Source organism: Pistacia vera, unplaced genomic scaffold (genome assembly GCF_008641045.1).
Source record: "Pistacia vera cultivar Batoury unplaced genomic scaffold, PisVer_v2 Contig337, whole genome shotgun sequence".
NCBI classification, from domain to species: domain Eukaryota; kingdom Viridiplantae; phylum Streptophyta; class Magnoliopsida; order Sapindales; family Anacardiaceae; genus Pistacia; species Pistacia vera.
Window position 1 is genome coordinate 888,721 of NW_022196154.1, and position 18,682 is coordinate 907,402.

The following is an 18,682-nucleotide window of genomic DNA, read 5'->3' on the forward strand; positions in this document are numbered from 1 at the left end:
TCACCTTCGTCGTAGTTTTAGTCTCTGATGAGACTCTGGTAAACCTTTCCTCCCCTTAGCTCTCACTGAATAGCCTTTTTTAGCCTTACTAATTTGAGCATTGTAGTGCCTACGGCAGACACCACACTAGTGTTCCTTGTAAGCTTTGCGTTTATATCTTTGTATACAGGTTTAGCAGATCGTAAGTGGCCTCAAACTCACAAGATTCTTCCATTCCGTAACCATAGATTTTTACAATCTACAGTATGGCGCCCACTGTGGGGCCTTGACAATAATCCAACTACCAACGACTTGCTCTACACAAACAACTCATATCATGATTGGAAACACTAAAGCCCCCTCACCATAGTCGAGACTCAAATTGGCACTCTCAGCTTCTATTCATCTGGTCGGTTCAGCCTTCACTCTTCCAGTCAGCTCAGTCTCACTCTTGGCCTTCTAGTCGGCTCGGTTGCATTTGGCCTCATTGGATCACTTGGCCCCTACTTAATCACTCGGCCTCACACAACCTCATTAGCCTCACTCGACCTCACTAGGCCTCCCTCGGCCTCACTCGTCCATATTCGACCTCACATGGCCATATTCAGCCTCATTCAACCTCCATCAACCTGATACGACCTTACTTGACCACTTGACCACCCTCACATGGGCTCACTCAGCCACTCGGCCTCATTCATCATCCTCAATACTCCCACTCGTTGAAGTCTCTTCAGAAGAGTCACTCGACTCTTTATGACTCAACTCAGCTCATCCCTAAGATGCCCACTCATTGAAGTCTCCTATCTAAAAGAGTCACTCGACTCTTCACGACTCAGCTCTGCTCATCCCTAAGGCGTCCACTCATTGAAGTCTCCTCTTTAGAAGAGTTACTCGACTCTTCACAACTCGGCTTATCCCCAAGACACCTCGACTCTTTGCCACATGGCTCAACTCATCCCCAAGATGCCCATTGGAACATTCTTTGTGTGTGTAGGTCCAACAGATCATCAGTGGCGTCAACCTCACAAGTTCAGTCTGTTCCACAACTGTAGATTTTTAATATCTAAAGATATGTCCCGCAAGCGTATTGGTTGGGAAGGATTATTTTGTCATACTAGTTTCTCATGAAAATGATGAGGTTGTACTTATAGTTTCTAGTGAGTTTAGGGAGTCTTCTTAAAATACTTTGAGATTATCAAAGGCCACGAAGAAGAAAACCAAGATGAACAATCATCAAAGTATACAAGAAGAAATTTACCTACTACATCTTTGCCTAGTATGAGGAAGAGCCATGCAGGAAATGTACTCACTCCAAACAATTGAGTCTTAGAGGGACTTTTCTAAGCAAAAGAGGGTAGCTGAGGCGTCTCCTAGTAGGAAATCTGATTATTCTAATTCAAAGAAGTAAAGAATGCCTACGGTTTTGGTCGCCATTGGTAGCAAATATGACGATGATCTTGAACTTGAGCTTCTTGGTAATCATAAGGATAAAACTAAGCAATTATTTGAGGATAAAATGGTAAATATTAAGCTTGCCTCAAAGAAGGATCCAATGACGAATGAGGCTTTGGAACTCAACTTAACGAAAGCTAATTCGAAAAAGGTCTTGAAAGGGGCGTCAGTTGAAGATAATTTAGATGCTTGTCGGGCTTTTGCTAGAGGAATTTGGGCTTTAGCTAATGAAATGTTGTTGAATCGTTAAGCCTCTTTATTTTGCATTTCATTAGTGAGTTGAACACACTTAATTTCCAACTCTCATCTCATCATTTAACTGGTGCATGCATGCACGTAGTATAATTATTTATATCAAATCAATACATAAGTTTTTATCATCAAAAGTTTACCTACTTTTCAAGTTCTTTGCCATTTCTTTTCCTCATCCTTCTTTTTCCAACTAAAGATGCGGAGAGATTATAGATGGGTTCCTAAATTTGATTTCATCAGGAAGGAATTTGATATTCTGAAAGATGTTACCCTCANAACAAAAATTATACTAGTCCTGATGCTTTTGACATGGCTTGTGGTCTGACTCTGGGCCAACACCTGGAAGATGATGATTAAAAGCCATTAGATTCCAAATTGTAAAGGATAAACTTAAAAATGGAAGTTTGTTCTTCCAAATCAGGCTTTAAACGCCAGTTCTATATAAATCCTTTTGAACTATTTCTTTTCTCGATTCCTAGCCATCCTGAAACTGTTTTTTGGAATTTCAGATTGATCGGAAGATTGCCCGGTGAAAGTTTAATTTATTTATTTTTTAAACTCTGGGTTCTTTGTCATATTAAGAATTGAAGATGGACTAAATATACAGCAAAGTTACATGGAAAGCAGTTCCGATTTTCATTTATCCCGTGGGTAAACGACATGTTGTTGAACCAATTTAAGGTGTGTGCACTTTGAATCAATTTCTTAATATCATTAACAAAATAATGCATTTATAACTTCTAATCTGAATTTCATTGAAAAAGTTGATACATTCGTTAATTCTGGACAAGATATCTTGCATGCACTCGAGCATATACGCCTTGTACAAGGGCATATTTCATGAAATTAGAACTAAACGGAGATTTCTGCTGTTATTTGAAAATCATTTGAATCTTTAGCTACACTTAATAGACCCCTATAGAATAGATGATCAATTAATATAATGGGTTGCACAATTCAGGTTCTATTTCTGTTAGGAACTGCAAACAAAAATAGCGAGTCTTCTGTCTACGCAAGACCAAAGAGTGTATGGCATTTGGGGGTTTCTTTTGGTTAAAAATTGACATTTTATTAGGAAATGTGTGAAACTACTAATACCATGGTACGAATTTAAGTTGAAATCAAATCATGTAATGTGGTATAGATTAAGAAGTCAGCTAACAAGGAGGTGAAAAATGCACAAGATATTCTATAAAATTTAAAAATTGGGAAAAAATGGCAAGTTGATTACGAGAAGGAATAGGATGATACATGTCTTCCAACACCGAAAAACTAAGCCATGTCATTCATCTCTTTATCGGGACCAATAAACATGGTATAACACACAGAAAGAGAAATAAGAAAACACCCCAGGAGTCGCCCAAACAATGGCGCTATCTTAAACGATCCAATGCCCCATAACTGTGTAAGGGCAACCTGAAACTCACGAATAAATGTATTTGATGAGATATCAGTCACAATTATCATAACCCAATTTATCAGCCTGAAAAAACCAAAAATAAGAAATTCCAAAATGTTCTATTCATTCATTTCTATTCACCACAACCTATAATAATAAACATTGGCACGACTACCACTCTTGAGTTGTCAAATTAGATTAACGCAGTCAGCTTTGCAGAGAGAGGATCACTATATGAGAATCCAAAACACATGTCCTACTTGATATTTCTAGATGATGACATAGGATAAAATACCATACCTCTATGTATTGGACATTTACAACTTTGCTGGTTTTCTCTAGCAGAAGTCCCCGGGCTAAAAATACCTACATTGAGCACAAATGTTAGAAGTCAATTTGTAACCAAAGCAAGGTGAGAAATGATTTAAAGGAAGAAGAAGAAGAAACTGATATTTAGTGCTACAATCACGCAGAGATATAATTGCCAGAATTTCACCTCTGCCAAGAAAGCCAGAACACCAAGTACTAGCATCAGGAGAATAGAATAAAGACTTGGCAGCACAAGTTTCTGCATCATTAAAGTTAAAATAGTTGAGAAACAATCAGAACACATACAGACAATCTATGCAAAAGTTATGATCTCAGTAGATTACAATCTCATCCAGCTCAAGTGTTTGGAATATAATATCTCCTAGTCAACAATAATGCAAAAGTTCAATATCTACCAGATTAATTATTGAAAGTTTTTCTTTTTTTCTCCACAGTTACTACTGAGTTAATTTTTTAGCTTCCTATCAGTTACAGTTCTCCATATATGACTATATCAATGTAAAAGATTCCATACTCAGTCATCCTTCATGTGACTAGGTAATGACTAACAACAAAATGTCCACCAAAACAAGAAACTTCATGCGCAAAGGCAGCCTAACTCCATGTGTAAAAGAAAGGTTGGCTAACACGATTCAAGTGATGTGGGAACCACCATCCACTCTCACACTCTTGTGTGTTCCAATTTTTTTTATTTTTTATTTTTTTGGTGTGAGTGTGGAATATATCCACCCAAGCAAAAGGGATCCACCATTTAATTAATACGAGATGTGAATCACTTCTGCCAAACAGTAAACACTATATGTTTACTATGCAGAACTTACCTCAAAGACAAATGCACATATCGCAGCAGCAGGGCTGGCAAGTACGCCAAATGAGAATAGAGTGACCCTGAAAAATTGCAGGTTAAATAATCAAGGACGAAAATCAATGGCAGCAAAATTATAGAAGTCAAAGAGCACAACATAATTTCAGATCAAGAAAGTAAGATATCTCACACAGGTTGATCAGACGCCTTTGCTCCAGCTTTTATAAGGCAGAAGTTGATTCCACCAGTTATTGATGAAATTAATCCAACCAAGATGGCATATATATGGTGGCTTTCCCTAACATTCGAATTACTTGCTTTCCCATTTTTAACTAACTCTCCTGACAAAAAAAGAGATAAATTCTCCTGCATAAGTTCAATAAAGGCAATAAATGCACTTTGGAATGGACATGTGTTAGATGGAATCTTAGTTATTCAAAGTATTTGGATCCACTAGTCTAAAAATTGTGTAAGTAATAGGGTAAGAATATGGTGCCATTGATCCTAATCCCATATAGAAAAAAACAAAAAAAAAAAAAAAAGCAGCTAACAGATGGCAAGAAACTGACAGACAGAAACAGAGATAGAGATAACAGAAGGCTTATGATGCATTTAGCAGGCTACTGACAAGGCTAGATTTATCTCTAAGAAAGCATCAACAGCAGCAGCATAGCAACAACACACACACAAATAAAGCATGTAATGGAATCAAAGACAAGTACTAATGAATTCTTACTAGTTTTCAGTTTCTTTAACTCACTTCTCTACCTTGTGTAGTAAACATATGTTGAAAAATGAAGAGCACACCGAAGAAACTGCACGCAAGACCTGGAAAGGGAAGAATGATTAAGAAAGCAATCACTTCCTATTTAACAATTTTCAACTTCCTATAATCTATACCAAGATTCAAGATAGAAGAAAGAAAATACTACCATACCTCCAATGTCAGAAATTTTTAAGTTCTCACGCAAAACAATTCTTGCCATAATTGAAGCCATAACTGGAGTAGTGAAGTTTAATACAACAGCCTGAGACAAAGGTAAACTCTGAATGCTGGAAAGGAAAAAGAGAAAACTGAAAGTTATACTTTTTCCAAAGATTAAAGCTGACAAGACAATGAAAATCCTAAGCATAATACAGAATTTAAATTCATCTAATGAGTAACAAACATTAAATGTAAACATCGTATGATCACAAGTTATGATAAAATTCAACAAATTAATCTAATATGCTCATCAGAAAGTAATGTACTGAAGAAACATCCTTAATCATATGATCTTAGTAATGAGATCCACTAAATGTCTAAGAAGCAGCAAATCCTCTGAAAATTTTCAGTAGTGATAGAAGGTGATTCAAGGATTTACTAGTAAGGTATAAGTTATACGCTGTTCTACATAAACAAATAGAGTGTTTTTCTACTCTTAATATAAATATAATCCGATACCATATGCAGGTACCATGGATATGAAGTGAAACTTACCAAAAGACAAAACTGAACAACGAGAGATATCCTGTGAGGGCTCTTGAAATCAAAAGATTCCTAGCATTTGTTGGCCCAAATATTGGCTGTCCACTTCTTCTTAACCATAAATATGATAATATCATTATTATTGTGCATCTTGTAAATGCAGTCTCAAACAAGGGAATAGACTGAACTGGCATTCCAAAAAAAAAAAATTACAAAAAAAAAAAAAAAAAAAAATTACAATCAGTGTTCAAACTGAGATGCAATGCTCAAGTCTATGTAGAGCCAAACAGGACAATATCCAAGAATTCTTGAAATAAGCTTTACAATAACTAACAAAAAAAATTGCTAGTCATGCAACTAAGCCATGCACCCTATCTAACCTCACACTGAACACAAGCTAAAGTTTAAGAAGTAACTTTGATTTCTTCCTCATAGCTGTAAAACATTAAAGAATCTTTCCAATCTTCAATGGAATAAGATATGGTTGGATGTTCTAAAAGAGTATGCAAAAAGAGAACCTGATCCCTAATTGACATGATGAGTGATACTTCGTGGAACTGTCTTTACTGATTACCCTATATTGGTATAGAAACTTAGAACTCTGCCAAAGGCCAATACATTATATATAATATCAGATAGGACACAGAAAGTGGCTTGAGATCAAACTACCATAAAGTGTAACAAAGGGTACTTACCAGTAAAAATATCAGAAATCAATTCCATGAAAAAGTAGATAGTTGATGATACGGCCATACATATTAATCCTGAGTATCTAGATCCATTCCACACCCACAACAAGAAACGAGTTAGTGGTAATGTCTCCGTTTCTATCACTTGTTCCTGCTAATACACATCAGAGTCACAATGTCAATCAAAAAAGTGATTCTTCTTGTTTTCAATTTCAAATGTAATGGTTAACCAATTAGTTAGTCAGGGCACATGCATATTGAAGCAACATTCTTTCTAGCGCCCAACTATTTAATCACTTCAAGTTTTAATGTTCCTTCACGTCGCTTATCTTTCTCTTCATTATTCTTCATTCAAACCAAGTATGTAATCTAATATACGACAGCTAATTAGAAAGAAATTGCAATTAAATTATAATTGTAAATTTACCAGATAATAAAGTACAATAAACAGTAACTAAAAAGAAGTTCGATTATAATAAACAGATTAAATTAGGGTTTCACATATACCCGAGGCTTTCTTCGAGAATAAGAGACTGAGAAAATGTTGATCTTGGGTTTCTCAGATTGAATTAAGAGAGGAGTAATTTCCTCGGAGGCTGTAACCTCAGCATCAACTGATGATGGTGATGCGTCACACACAATCAGCTCAACCACCGCTTGATCTCCGTTGCTCGTCTCTGTGGACGAAGACATCGTTTCGCACATTCAAAAAGTAAAAACCCTAAAAAAAAAGTTTATATACAGTGCCGTAGACACCAGGTTAGCCAGGTTCAAGTATGGTGGTTTCATAGAAGGGGGAAAAAGAAAGGAAATGGTACACTTATTCTGGCTGGTTGACAGTGACAGGTAAACGGTCAAGTGGGGGTATACACGTGGCAGTCCACCAGCAAGATGGTCCCCACTAGCGGAGGAAGCTTCTATTTTGTTCTTGAGCTAATAATTAATCTTGGAGATGTATGTTTGATGGAATCTTGGAAGGTTGGATGATGATATGGTGTCACATTTGGTTCAAAAATCATGTTTTATTTTATTAATAAATTCAAACCCTAAATAAGGTTGGATGATGATATGTTATGTTTATGATTTTGTTNCTATATTGGTATAGAAACTTAGAACTCTGCCAAAGGCCAATAAATTATATATAATATCAGATAGGACACAGAAAGTGGCTTGAGATCAAACTACCATAAAGTGTAACAAAGGGTACTTACCAGTAAAAATATCAGAAATCAATTCCATGAAAAAGTAGATAGTTGATGATACGGCCATACATATTAATCCTGAGTATCTAGATCCATTCCACACCCACAACAAGAAACGAGTTAGTGGTAATGTCTCCGTTTCTATCACTTGTTCCTGCTAATACACATCAGAGTCACAATGTCAATCAAAAAAGTGATTCTTCTTGTTTTCAATTTCAAATGTAATGGTTAACCAATTAGTTAGTCAGGGCACATGCATATTGAAGCAACATTCTTTCTAGCGCCCAACTATTTAATCACTTCAAGTTTTAATGTTCCTTCACGTCGCTTATCTTTCTCTTCATTATTCTTCATTCAAACCAAGTATGTAATCTAATATACGACAGCTAATTAGAAAGAAATTGCAATTAAATTATAATTGTAAATTTACCAGATAATAAAGTACAATAAACAGTAACTAAAAAGAAGTTCGATTATAATAAACAGATTAAATTAGGGTTTCACATATACCCGAGGCTTTCTTCGAGAATAAGAGACTGAGAAAATGTTGATCTTGGGTTTCTCAGATTGAATTAAGAGAGGAGTAATTTCCTCGGAGGCTGTAACCTCAGCATCAACTGATGATGGTGATGCGTCACACACAATCAGCTCAACCACCGCTTGATCTCCGTTGCTCGTCTCTGTGGACGAAGACATCGTTTCGCACATTCAAAAAGTAAAAACCCTAAAAAAAAAGTTTATATACAGTGCCGTAGACACCAGGTTAGCCAGGTTCAAGTATGGTGGTTTCATAGAAGGGGGAAAAAGAAAGGAAATGGTACACTTATTCTGGCTGGTTGACAGTGACAGGTAAACGGTCAAGTGGGGGTATACACGTGGCAGTCCACCAGCAAGATGGTCCCCACTAGCGGAGGAAGCTTCTATTTTGTTCTTGAGCTAATAATTAATCTTGGAGATGTAAGTTTGATGGAATCTTGGAAGGTTGGATGATGATATGGTGTCACATTTGGTTCAAAAATCATGTTTAAATTTATTAATAAATTCAAACCCTAAATAAGGTTGGATGATGATATGTTATGTTTATGATTTTGTTTGTTACTTAATATTAAGGATCAGTATTACATAATAGGATTGGATTTAATTACTACTGGAAAAGTATGAAGAGATTTGTGAACCTTTTTTTTTTTTAACTGATTGTAATATAATCGTCACTTTTGTTTATTCATCGTTCCCTTTTGGTCCGATTATTAAGTGACCTATATATTATATACGAGCTTTAAGATCAGATTCAAATACATTTGTTTAAATACTCAATGAATTTATGAATTGGAATAGGAAACACTTTATGGATAAAGCGAGTATTTGCGGATCGAAAAAACGATGCCAAAATAAAATTAGGTATCATTGTCTACATGAACATTATCCAATTTAGTATTAACTATATTTGGTAAAATACTAAACAGTACCTTTTAAATCTTTCTTTTCAGTTCAATGTCTATACTCCTTCAATGTAACAGAAACGTTCATACTCTAAAATCCAAATTTTTAGATTCAATACGAGAATGGAATTCCTTAAATGCACCTAGAGTTTGTACAGAGAGAAGGCACACAATTATGATTTTAGAAGATTATATTATACAGCTCTATATCCCAAAAAAATTGAACACATCCCTCATTACGCAGTGAGTTGCTCCCAATATCAGCAGCAACGTAACTACAGAGAATGCCATTTTGGCAATGTCATCTTCCTATGTTTCTGAAAGAATAATGATTGAAAAGTAGTCACTGCAATTGCACATCGGGGATCATCAGTTGGAAACCTTCACAGTATCGAATGTGGTGATCTTTAAAAAAGCATCTTTGATGTTAAGCTCAAGCAGAGGAATTCTTCATCTTCTGTGAATCTCAATCAATGCCAGTCATTTATCTCCAGCTTGGTAATTGGAGTTCATTGACATTTCTATTTCTTCAAGAGAGCGTCCTTTAGTTTCCACTATAAAGTAATAAGCAAACAATGCTGACAACAGAGAAACACCACCAAATCCAGCGTAAACTGGAGCAACTCCAAACATCTCCACTAAGTCGAGGAAAAATAGACCCACCATGAAATTACAAACCTAATTCAACGCACATGTGCAAGTTCAGAGAAAAAAACTTCACCATGAACAAGATAAACAAATCTTATCAAGATTTCAGGAGCAGTGGAGCACAAGTAGAAAGCAATTTTGTTTTCTTTTTGGCAATGTATTTAATACCATCCTATCCAATATTAGGGTGAAATTGCGCTAGTTGCAGTAATGAACCTATAATTTCTGCTCCCATTAGATTTCAACATAAGTTAATAATTGACAAATGGCAATTATAGCTTTTAGTATGTATATAGAAGTTGCAATAGCCAATATACTCAAAACTGAACATTACATACCCAATGAACACAGAAACTAAATCCCATGATCTTCCCACGTGTCCTGCTGCTGCTGAGCTCTGGTATAATAAGACCAGTTACAGGGCCAGCTCCAATAGCAAAGGTGAACATGTACCTATATGAAAGCATAGGTGAGAGTGAGATCAGTGGACTTGTCCAAATTAATTAAAAACAAAAATTATTTTGGTGCCATCAACCATTAATCTTTTAAAGTGTTTCATTTTTCCTATTGTGAGAACTATTTAACAACTCAATAAAAGAACGGTTCTTTTGAGTTCAACAGCCAACCAGGGCTGAGCAAGCAGGAGCTAAAGCTCAACTAGATTGCTTTGATCAGCAAAAACTTGACAAGCCTGAATCATAAAAAAATAGATAAATAAACAACCAGCAAGAGGTTTTAACAAGTAGCCGAGCATGCTCACAGCCTCACTTATCTTGAATCATTTTTTTTTTTTAGTTCAGGAAAAAAGAAAAGGTGACCCTTAGGATAATCAATTGGAAGAATTAATTTGTTTTCATCATTAAGCTAAAAGGCAAATAAAGCTTACAAAAGAGTTCCAAGAATTGATAAGTTGTGACCCAAATCTTCATCTAACGGCAAACTGATAGCACAGACAACAAGAAACATTGAAACTGCCTGCAAAGAAAGAAAATTAGAAATCAAAAGCAGAGTACAACTAGAGTTCACACTTTTTTCTCTAAGATCAGAGGGTGGTTGATGGCACCATTTACCTACGATCCCAAATCCCAAAAAAAAAAAAAAAAAAAGAAAAAGAAGATCCTGGAACCGTTAAAAAAAAACACCTCTTTTACCCAATAATGAATGAACTTCTTGACACCATCAAACCCCCATTTATTTGTGTTTGTGGTGATACGTTCTGATAGTGCCCCTCCCACAAGATTCTCCTTTTTCTAATGCACATGGTAATGCTTATTGATATTTTCCATCATAAGTTTAATTTTGGCAAAAGCATTTTACTGACTCACCATACCACTGTAACTTCCGATTAGAAGCTGCTTCCTGCCTTGCTTATCCATTAAGTAAGATGCACAAAGTGCACCTGAACATGTCCACCAGACAGCAAGAATCAGTGGCTGCCAAACAAGCAAGCATAATTCAACTTACGAATGTACTAAAAAAATTTCCCAGATCTCATACCTGCAAAGTTTGTAATTCCAACAAATAAGCTTGGCAAAGCACCATCTGTAATTCCAACATCTTGGAAAGTCAATGATGAAAAATAAAGGACTCCATTTATGCCCGCAAATTGTTGAAGCATAAAAAGGGCACCTCCAATGAATGTAACTGCACCCATACGAAGGAAAACTATCATAAAACTTTGATTTGTATGCTCGTCCGACATATATAGCTAAATTACAATTTAAAATCACTATTAGGATAGAATTCCAAGCCAAGGCATTATGCAACTACTTAAAAACGTAATATACAAAAAGGAGAGGGGTTAGGGGAAGAAAAGAATATTATATTGTACATGAAATGAGTAGCTATCTCATAAAGCAAAACATTTTTGCAACATCAATATGCCATAAATGCAATACTCAAAAAGCCACCTTGATACAACCTCTTGAGTGTGGTTCCTCAAGGAGTTCCAACCATTGGCTGTCCAGATCACTACCGTCATTTTTTATGACTGACTGAAACTCCTGAATTGCTTTGTCAACTTCAGATTCTCCCCAAAGATTACTGATAACAGCTTTGACATCATTCAACATACCTACCTACAAAACACCATAAGACAGCTTTTTCAAACGAGACCCAAAGCTATTCAATTTTTCTATCAAAAGGTGAAACAAGTCATACTTTACATAGCCAGCGAGGGCTGTCCACTGCAAACTCCATACCAAGTGCAAGAACAACACCAGGGACACTTGCAATATAGAACATTGTTCTCCACCTGAAAAACATTGTTTAATTAAATGTAAAGTTCCGGGATCCTCTCGTAAAAAAATATCAGGAATTTTACACTGTACATGGCAGAAGGAACTGTCCATAAATGCATGCAGGATATCACAAGAACATAAATAAACGTCACACAAGCATAAGAGTAAGCTTAGATCTGTAGTGATAGATCTAAATGCAACTAACAGCATATCTCATCAGCAACTAGGAGGAAACAATTAAAAAATAAAAATGAAAAGAATCTCACCAATGTGGATCATCTTCTGCAGGAATTCCTAGAAACAATGATGCAATAATCCCAACGCAAGTACCAATCTGACACAAGGTTCCCAGTGAACCCCTATATTTTGTTGAAGCAACCTAAAAAAGTTAAAACAAACCGAGAAATAGATGTTTAGTGAGAATTACAATTAGATGATTACTTAGGAGTTGTAATATTGTCCACTAAAACAAATTACTATTACCTATACCAACAAGAGACAAAATTGAATAAACAACAAGAGTTGATATGAACAGGCAAGAAGATGCTAAATTTTCACCCATTCCCATTACTAGAAGGCATAAAAAGGATGAAAATTCTTGACATCATGTGATGTGAGTATAATAGTAAATTCAGCATATTTGCTAATAAGCAGTACCTCTGAAATATAAATTGGAACAAGAACTGTGTTCACACCAATACCAAGGCCGACTAGAAATCTTCCCCATAGCATTTCATCCAAGGACTGGGCTTGTGCACTGATTAAAGTTAGGAGTCAAAATTTAGAAATGTCTTTAAAGCAAAATCATGATAAGATCAAGAAGCCATAATTTGTGGAGACAGCAATAGCAGAGTGAAAAATACATGAACTCATGTACAAACCAAAGTAACCACGTGCTTATACCCCCACCCAAAACCGCAATCCCAAAAAAGAAATTCAGAGGGAGATGAAGCAGACAAAAGGATTTCGATGGAGCACACCATTGTAATATGTATGTGAATTACCTTATAACTGCACCAAGTATCAACGGTATTGTATCAATTTGAAAAGTTCGCCGACAACCAAGTTTATCTACCAGAGAACCTGAGCTTATACTTCCAATAAATGCACCTGCTATAAATATGCTCACTACAAGTCCCTCAAGAATTGGATTTCCTTTGAACCCAAGCTCTTGAGCAATTGAAGCAATAGGACCATTCATTACCCTGCAAAACACACATTGTAGCTCCAGAAAATTTCACTTTAAAACCAAAATTAACAGATAACTGCAAATATTCATCGATGTTCCTGAATTTTTCAATGCAAAAACTTGTAAAGTCCAATTATCTAAAGTAAATATAATAAATTAAGTCATAATTAAATTTCCCTATAACACATGTATTTATCATTTTTATCACCTCTTCTTTAAATTAGCTTATTGGTAACCAAACAATCACCAGGAGAAATTCTGATTATGTTACTGTAGTATGTTTAGGAGTGCTTGAGTGCTTTTGACATCGTTAAAGGTGTTCCCGGACAGGTAAAAGTGCTTTTATAAATTTTTTAGTATTTGAAGTGTTTCTTGGATATCTACTATATAGATATTTTTTTATTTTTTTCCAAACGATTGAAGTTCTTTTTAAAAATTTTACGAGTGTTCTTCATAAAGACACTTTAAGTGCTTCTACTTAAAATGCTTTCTACAAAAGCACTCCCATTCCCAACCACAATTAGAACGTTTCACTTTATAGGTGATCTTCTTAAAGTGCTCTTCAGGTAAAAAATGCGATAAAAAATTATTTATTCATATAATTTTGAATAAGCATTTGAACGGTGAAAATGAGATCGTACTCAAACTCTCAAAGTCACTTTCTACTAAAGTTCTCTCGAAATGCACAATTACGAAGAGATAAAACAGTAAAATTAACAGGATAAACGGAGACTCACCCTATGTGATAACCAAACAGAAAATTAGACATAGAAGCTAACAACACGTGCGGAAAAGCAGGTAACCATCCCAAATCATGTCCTTCACTAGCCTTCTCATTATCTAGTGATAACAATTCTTCACTACCTGTAATTCAGTTTTACTCAAAAATCAAATTCAAACTATAAACAAAATTTCGTATAAATTGATGATTAAATTGAGTAAAGTTAACAACCTTGCTCTTCTTTCCGAGACTGTAAGGCGGGAACTTGCTTCTTTCCCGCCGAAATTTTGAAATTAATCGGCCGATGCTTAAACCTAAAACGCAGCGTTTCAAGTTTGGGGAAAGGTGAAGAAACAAGGTATGGCGGAGGAACCGAGAGAAGCGATGGAACCAGAGGAACCGGATGGTGAACTACGGTAGCCACCGGCATCTGATCACGGATATTTTTGCCCTTTTTGAGAGAGGACAGAGAAATTATCGTGAAATCGATTGTGATAACGCCACGTGCTTGGAGATGTGGGTCCGCTATAAGGCGGGAAGAGCACGTGGCAAAGGCAATGTTTGAGGATAATCTGGGTGCATTTGGTTTATTATTTTGGATAGGATTTTGGGAATAATATTGGGTAGTTGAATAGGAGAGTGTTACGAGATAAAATTTAAAAATTTATAAAAAAATCCCTAGGTTTACTAATTTAATTAAACACCCCAACATATAAAATGACAAAAACACCCCCACCACCTGCAGTGCCAGATTCCGGCTACCACTGTCAGAATCTTGTCGAAAAATTGCGTTGCGACACAGCCAGGTCAGATCTGTGTCGTAACGCGTCACTATGGTCTTTTGCGGCCAGATCCACCACGGATCTGACCGGAAAATGCCAGATCTACGGCCAAATGTGGCCGTCGACGGCCGGAAAAGGCCAAAGAAGTCCATCTTTGGCCGTCAGCGACGGCCAAAGATATGGCCGTCATTCTCGGTCAATGACGGCCAAAGATATGGCCGTCGTTTTCGGTCAACGATGGCCAAGATTTGGCCGTCGTTTTCGGTCAACAATGGCCAAGATTTGGCCGTCGTTGACCACCTTTTTCGGCCAGATCCACTGTGGATCTGGCCGGAAAAGGCCAGATCGGTGAACTACTGGCTAGTGGCCGTCGTGGTGTAGGCCGTTGTATAGATTTCGGCTACCACCGACGGTGGTTGCCGAAATCTGGAAAGTATGGGTTAATAGGGGTGTTTTTGTTAATTTTTAAACTTTTTTGGGGGGTATTTAATGAAATTAATGAATTTAAGGGGTCTAAAAATAATTAAAAAATATAGTACTATTCCTGGAATAATGTGTCAAACAATATTTGGAGAATATGATTGGGAATATAGGTAGAATACCTATATTCTTAAGGTCGAACAACTACACGTCTACACCTACCTAAAGTTTGTCATAACATTGGTACCTAAAAGGTTTAGAAATGACAAATAGATACTTTCCATCGTATTTTCTTAGAGATTTTTGTCTGCTAAAGGATAATATAGTAATTTCATCTAAATGTTTTAATTTTAAATCTTTTTCTCCGTATCCATTCTCTTCTATTCTCTTTCTTTTTTTTTCTTCACCAACTTGATGTGAAGATGCAAAACTTTATGAGTAAAGAAGCGAGAATTAGGTATGTATGTGCGCTACGCTGACGATATAGCTTTTGCTATTAAGGAAGGAGCCAACTCAAAAATAAATGGTAAGCCAAGGATTCAAGCAATTCTTTAATGAGGCCTTGACTGAGCTGAAACTGGAAGCAACTAGTTTTGAGCTCGTTCGAGGAATAAGCAAACCCTGTCAAACCCTGGTTTTAGGAGNCTACGCTGACGATATAGCTTTTGCTATTAAGGAAGGAGCCAACTCATAAATAAATGGTAAGCCAAGGATTCAAGCAATTCTTTAATGAGGCCTTGACTGAGCTGAAACTGGAAGCAACTAGTTTTGAGCTCGTTCGAGGAATAAGCAAACCCTGTCAAACCCTGGTTTTAGGAGTGCTTGCCTCAATCAGTCCGGATGGAACTATCAAAATGATAGCGCCCATTAATAGTAATAGATTCAAAAACAAACTGAATCATAAAATGGATAACTTCCTCCTTTCTTTTTCGTCTCTCTTTTCTTGTATCTCTTTGTTTCCCTCTTTCTTCTCTCTTGAATTAAACCAAAAAAATTTCAACGGATCAAAGTCATAAAAAATATATCACGGCCACCGGAAACAAATTCGGCTGTTTCAATCTGTCTGGTTACGATGTGGAGCACTAGATCACATCACAACGGATTTGTTGTTCTAGATCCGTTGCGACTTAGGGTGTCCACCACGATCTGGACTAGATCATGGTGGTTCAAGCCCAGATTGTGGCAGATCGGGTGAGTTCACAAAGTCATCGCACTCTTCCGCCACGATCTGGCCAATTTCGGCATCCACTTAATTTTGTTCTTCACTTCCTCCTCACATGGAGGCCAACTAGTACCTGGTTTATTTTTCTTTTCTTTTTTCTGCTTGTGGGTCTGGAGATAAAGTAAAAAAGAGAACCCATTGTTGTGTTGGAGAAAGGCGGAAGGGAAAGAAAGGTTGGAATTGCTTTACTGTGAGAATATGATTTTGATTGTTTGTTATTGTTGATGCTTGATTTTGACACCAACTATTCGCATGTGCAAAGTGCTAAGCGGACTAAGAAATTGCACGTGATGAATTCAAGAGATTTGAAGGTGATATTGAAACGTAAATAAAAGATTGGCAAGAGGAGGTTTTATAATGGTTCGGATGCTCAAAAGTAAATCCTACGTCCACTGTGATTATATTAATAGGGGGTTACAGTCAGGTCGCACTCGGCGAGCTGAGTTACAATAGCGAGAATGAATGGGTAGAGTGAGAGAGAGAGTGTGTGTGTGTGTTTTAGATGGTGAATGAGTCAATCCTATAAACTGGAGGAGAGCCCTTTATTTATAGTGGGAGGATCTAAGATGGCAATCATGATTCTTCGTGCGGGCAGGTGTGGTACAATTTCTAACTCGCTTCCAATTGGTTGCCTGTATGAGAGGTATCCTTAAATCGCGCACAGCTTCAACAGGTGGACAACTTCCAGCCACTCATAGGTCTGGCGTTCACCTGCCTTACTGACGATGGCCTTACCTCTATGGTCATTGCGGGACGTGGCTGCATCTTGGCTTCAGAAAGCCTTCTTGAATTCTGATTGGTTCTTGCTGACGCATGCTTGCGCCAGCCCTAGTTCTTGGGCATAATAGTTATAAAGGTTGGACTTTGAATTTCATGGATTAAAATTTAAAGCCTTGGATCTTGTTTTCTCTTAATTTTAGATTAGGCTTAAAATTGTTGTTTTCTCTTAAAAAATTGTTGTTTTTGGGCAGTGGGTTTCGCAATATTTGATTTTGATTGGTGGGTTTGTGCTTGATGATGATTTTCATTGTCATTTTATCATGTGTCTGATTTAGTTTTTGTTTCAAGTAAATTTGGTTCTGGTATGCATGCCTTTGTTTGATGATGAGTTTTCTATTTTTTTTTCGTTTGATAAATTTATTAAATTGTTAAATATATTGTTGAATTGTTTTTTGTTTTGACGTACTCTAGAGATTTTTCATATTGATATGTTATTAATATCACTATTTCATTGATTTTGGTGTTGGTTCTGTGTGATTCTTTCCAAGTTACAGTTTTTCCTTGGAAAAAATCTATTGATTGATTCTTAAATAAGGTATCATTGGAATGCCTTCTGTTTCATCTTCATTTATAAGTCTGCTTAGTAAGAATTGGTTATTTGTTTATGGTTTTAAGGATGCTTAATTTTCAAGTATGTGGTATATTTAATTAGGGTTTAGTATTGTAGCTATGGTTTTTGCAACATAGGCATGAGTTCATGATCCTCTGGTCTGTGATTTTTGCAATATAATTGTGGTTTTTTGATATAGTCACATGCAAACTTAGTCTGTTGTGTTTTTATTTGTTTGTGAACTCTTAGGGGGCGTTTGGTTCAGGAATGTTAGATTACTGGGAATATTGAATTACTGGAAAGATAGATTACCTTGAAAAATTACTGGGAATCTTTAGAAAAATATGTTTGGTTAGTTGGTGGGTATGTTATATTAATATGTTTGGTTATAGGGAATAAATTGGTGGGTATGCTATTTAAATTACTAAATTGTCCCCCTTTTAAATATTAATATAAAATTATTTTTATTATTAATTTTTGAATAATTCTTTTAACCCCCAATATTTCAGATTTAGCTAAAACACCCCCGCTTATATAAAACTTTAATTTATGATGAATCACCCCCACCTCCAGCCGCCACCGCGAACCACCGCCGGATGTGCCCGTGAGTACGTCGCCGTGACCAAGAGGCTCCGCTATGGCCGTTTTTGGCCATATTGATGGCCGAAAACGCCATATCGGGCCAGATCTGGCCATAATGGCTAGGGATCTGGCCGATCTGGCTGTTAACGGCCAGATCCCTGGCCAGACCTGGCCGATAATGGCCAGGGATCTGGCCGGAAATGGCCAGAATAGATCTGGCCCGATATGGCCGTTTTCGGCCATCATGGCCAATATGGCCGAAAAGGCCACGAAGCCTCCCGGAGCCTCCCCAGAATTTCCAGTGTTTTTAGGACTCCGGCAATTTTTCGGCGGTGGTCCGTGGGTGTTGACCCGCTGGTCGGCGGTGGGGCTGGGTGGCTGTGGTGGTGGCTGCTTGGTGGCAGTGGGGTCGTACATTATTTTAAATATAAGGGCATTATTGTCCAAAATTTTAATTAAACAAGGGTAAAATTGAAATAGGATATTAATGTAAATTTGTTTTAAAGTAGGAGTATTATTGTCCAAAATTTTTA

At 36.7% G+C, this 18,682-nt stretch overlaps 2 protein-coding genes across 5 annotated transcripts; both read right to left on the bottom strand.

Annotated features, from left to right (window-relative positions):
* Positions 1-2,792: 2,792 nt before the first annotated feature.
* Positions 2,793-8,583, bottom strand: LOC116137892. Of its 4 annotated transcripts, none has more exons than XM_031423589.1 (10): positions 8,087-8,583; positions 7,586-7,733; positions 5,698-5,872; positions 5,155-5,270; positions 4,986-5,045; positions 4,408-4,558; positions 4,234-4,300; positions 3,579-3,650; positions 3,383-3,448; positions 2,793-3,099 (listed from the first exon to the last, which is right to left on the bottom strand). In XM_031423589.1, exons 1-10 carry the CDS (start codon positions 8,282-8,284, stop codon positions 2,956-2,958), a joined length of 1,197 nt encoding a protein of 398 aa, XP_031279449.1. In that variant the 5' UTR covers positions 8,285-8,583; the 3' UTR covers positions 2,793-2,955. The 4 variants fall into 4 exon arrangements, with proteins under 4 accessions (XP_031279449.1, XP_031279451.1, XP_031279448.1 ...); XM_031423591.1 differs by having other exon boundaries at positions 7,586-7,730; positions 8,087-8,579; XM_031423588.1 differs by lacking the exons at positions 7,586-7,733; positions 8,087-8,583 and adding exons at positions 6,381-6,528; positions 6,882-7,345.
* Positions 8,584-9,487: 904 nt separating this feature from the next.
* On the bottom strand, positions 9,488-14,063 carry LOC116137928 (probable plastidic glucose transporter 1). The gene is made up of 12 exons (XM_031423624.1): positions 14,045-14,063; positions 13,830-13,956; positions 12,908-13,108; positions 12,561-12,660; positions 12,170-12,282; positions 11,824-11,917; positions 11,585-11,741; positions 11,161-11,307; positions 10,989-11,062; positions 10,550-10,638; positions 10,002-10,116; positions 9,488-9,693 (listed from the first exon to the last, which is right to left on the bottom strand). Exons 2-12 carry the CDS (start codon positions 13,859-13,861, stop codon positions 9,496-9,498), a joined length of 1,320 nt encoding a protein of 439 aa, XP_031279484.1. The 5' UTR covers positions 13,862-13,956; positions 14,045-14,063; the 3' UTR covers positions 9,488-9,495.
* Between the last annotated feature and the right edge of the window lie 4,619 nt (positions 14,064-18,682).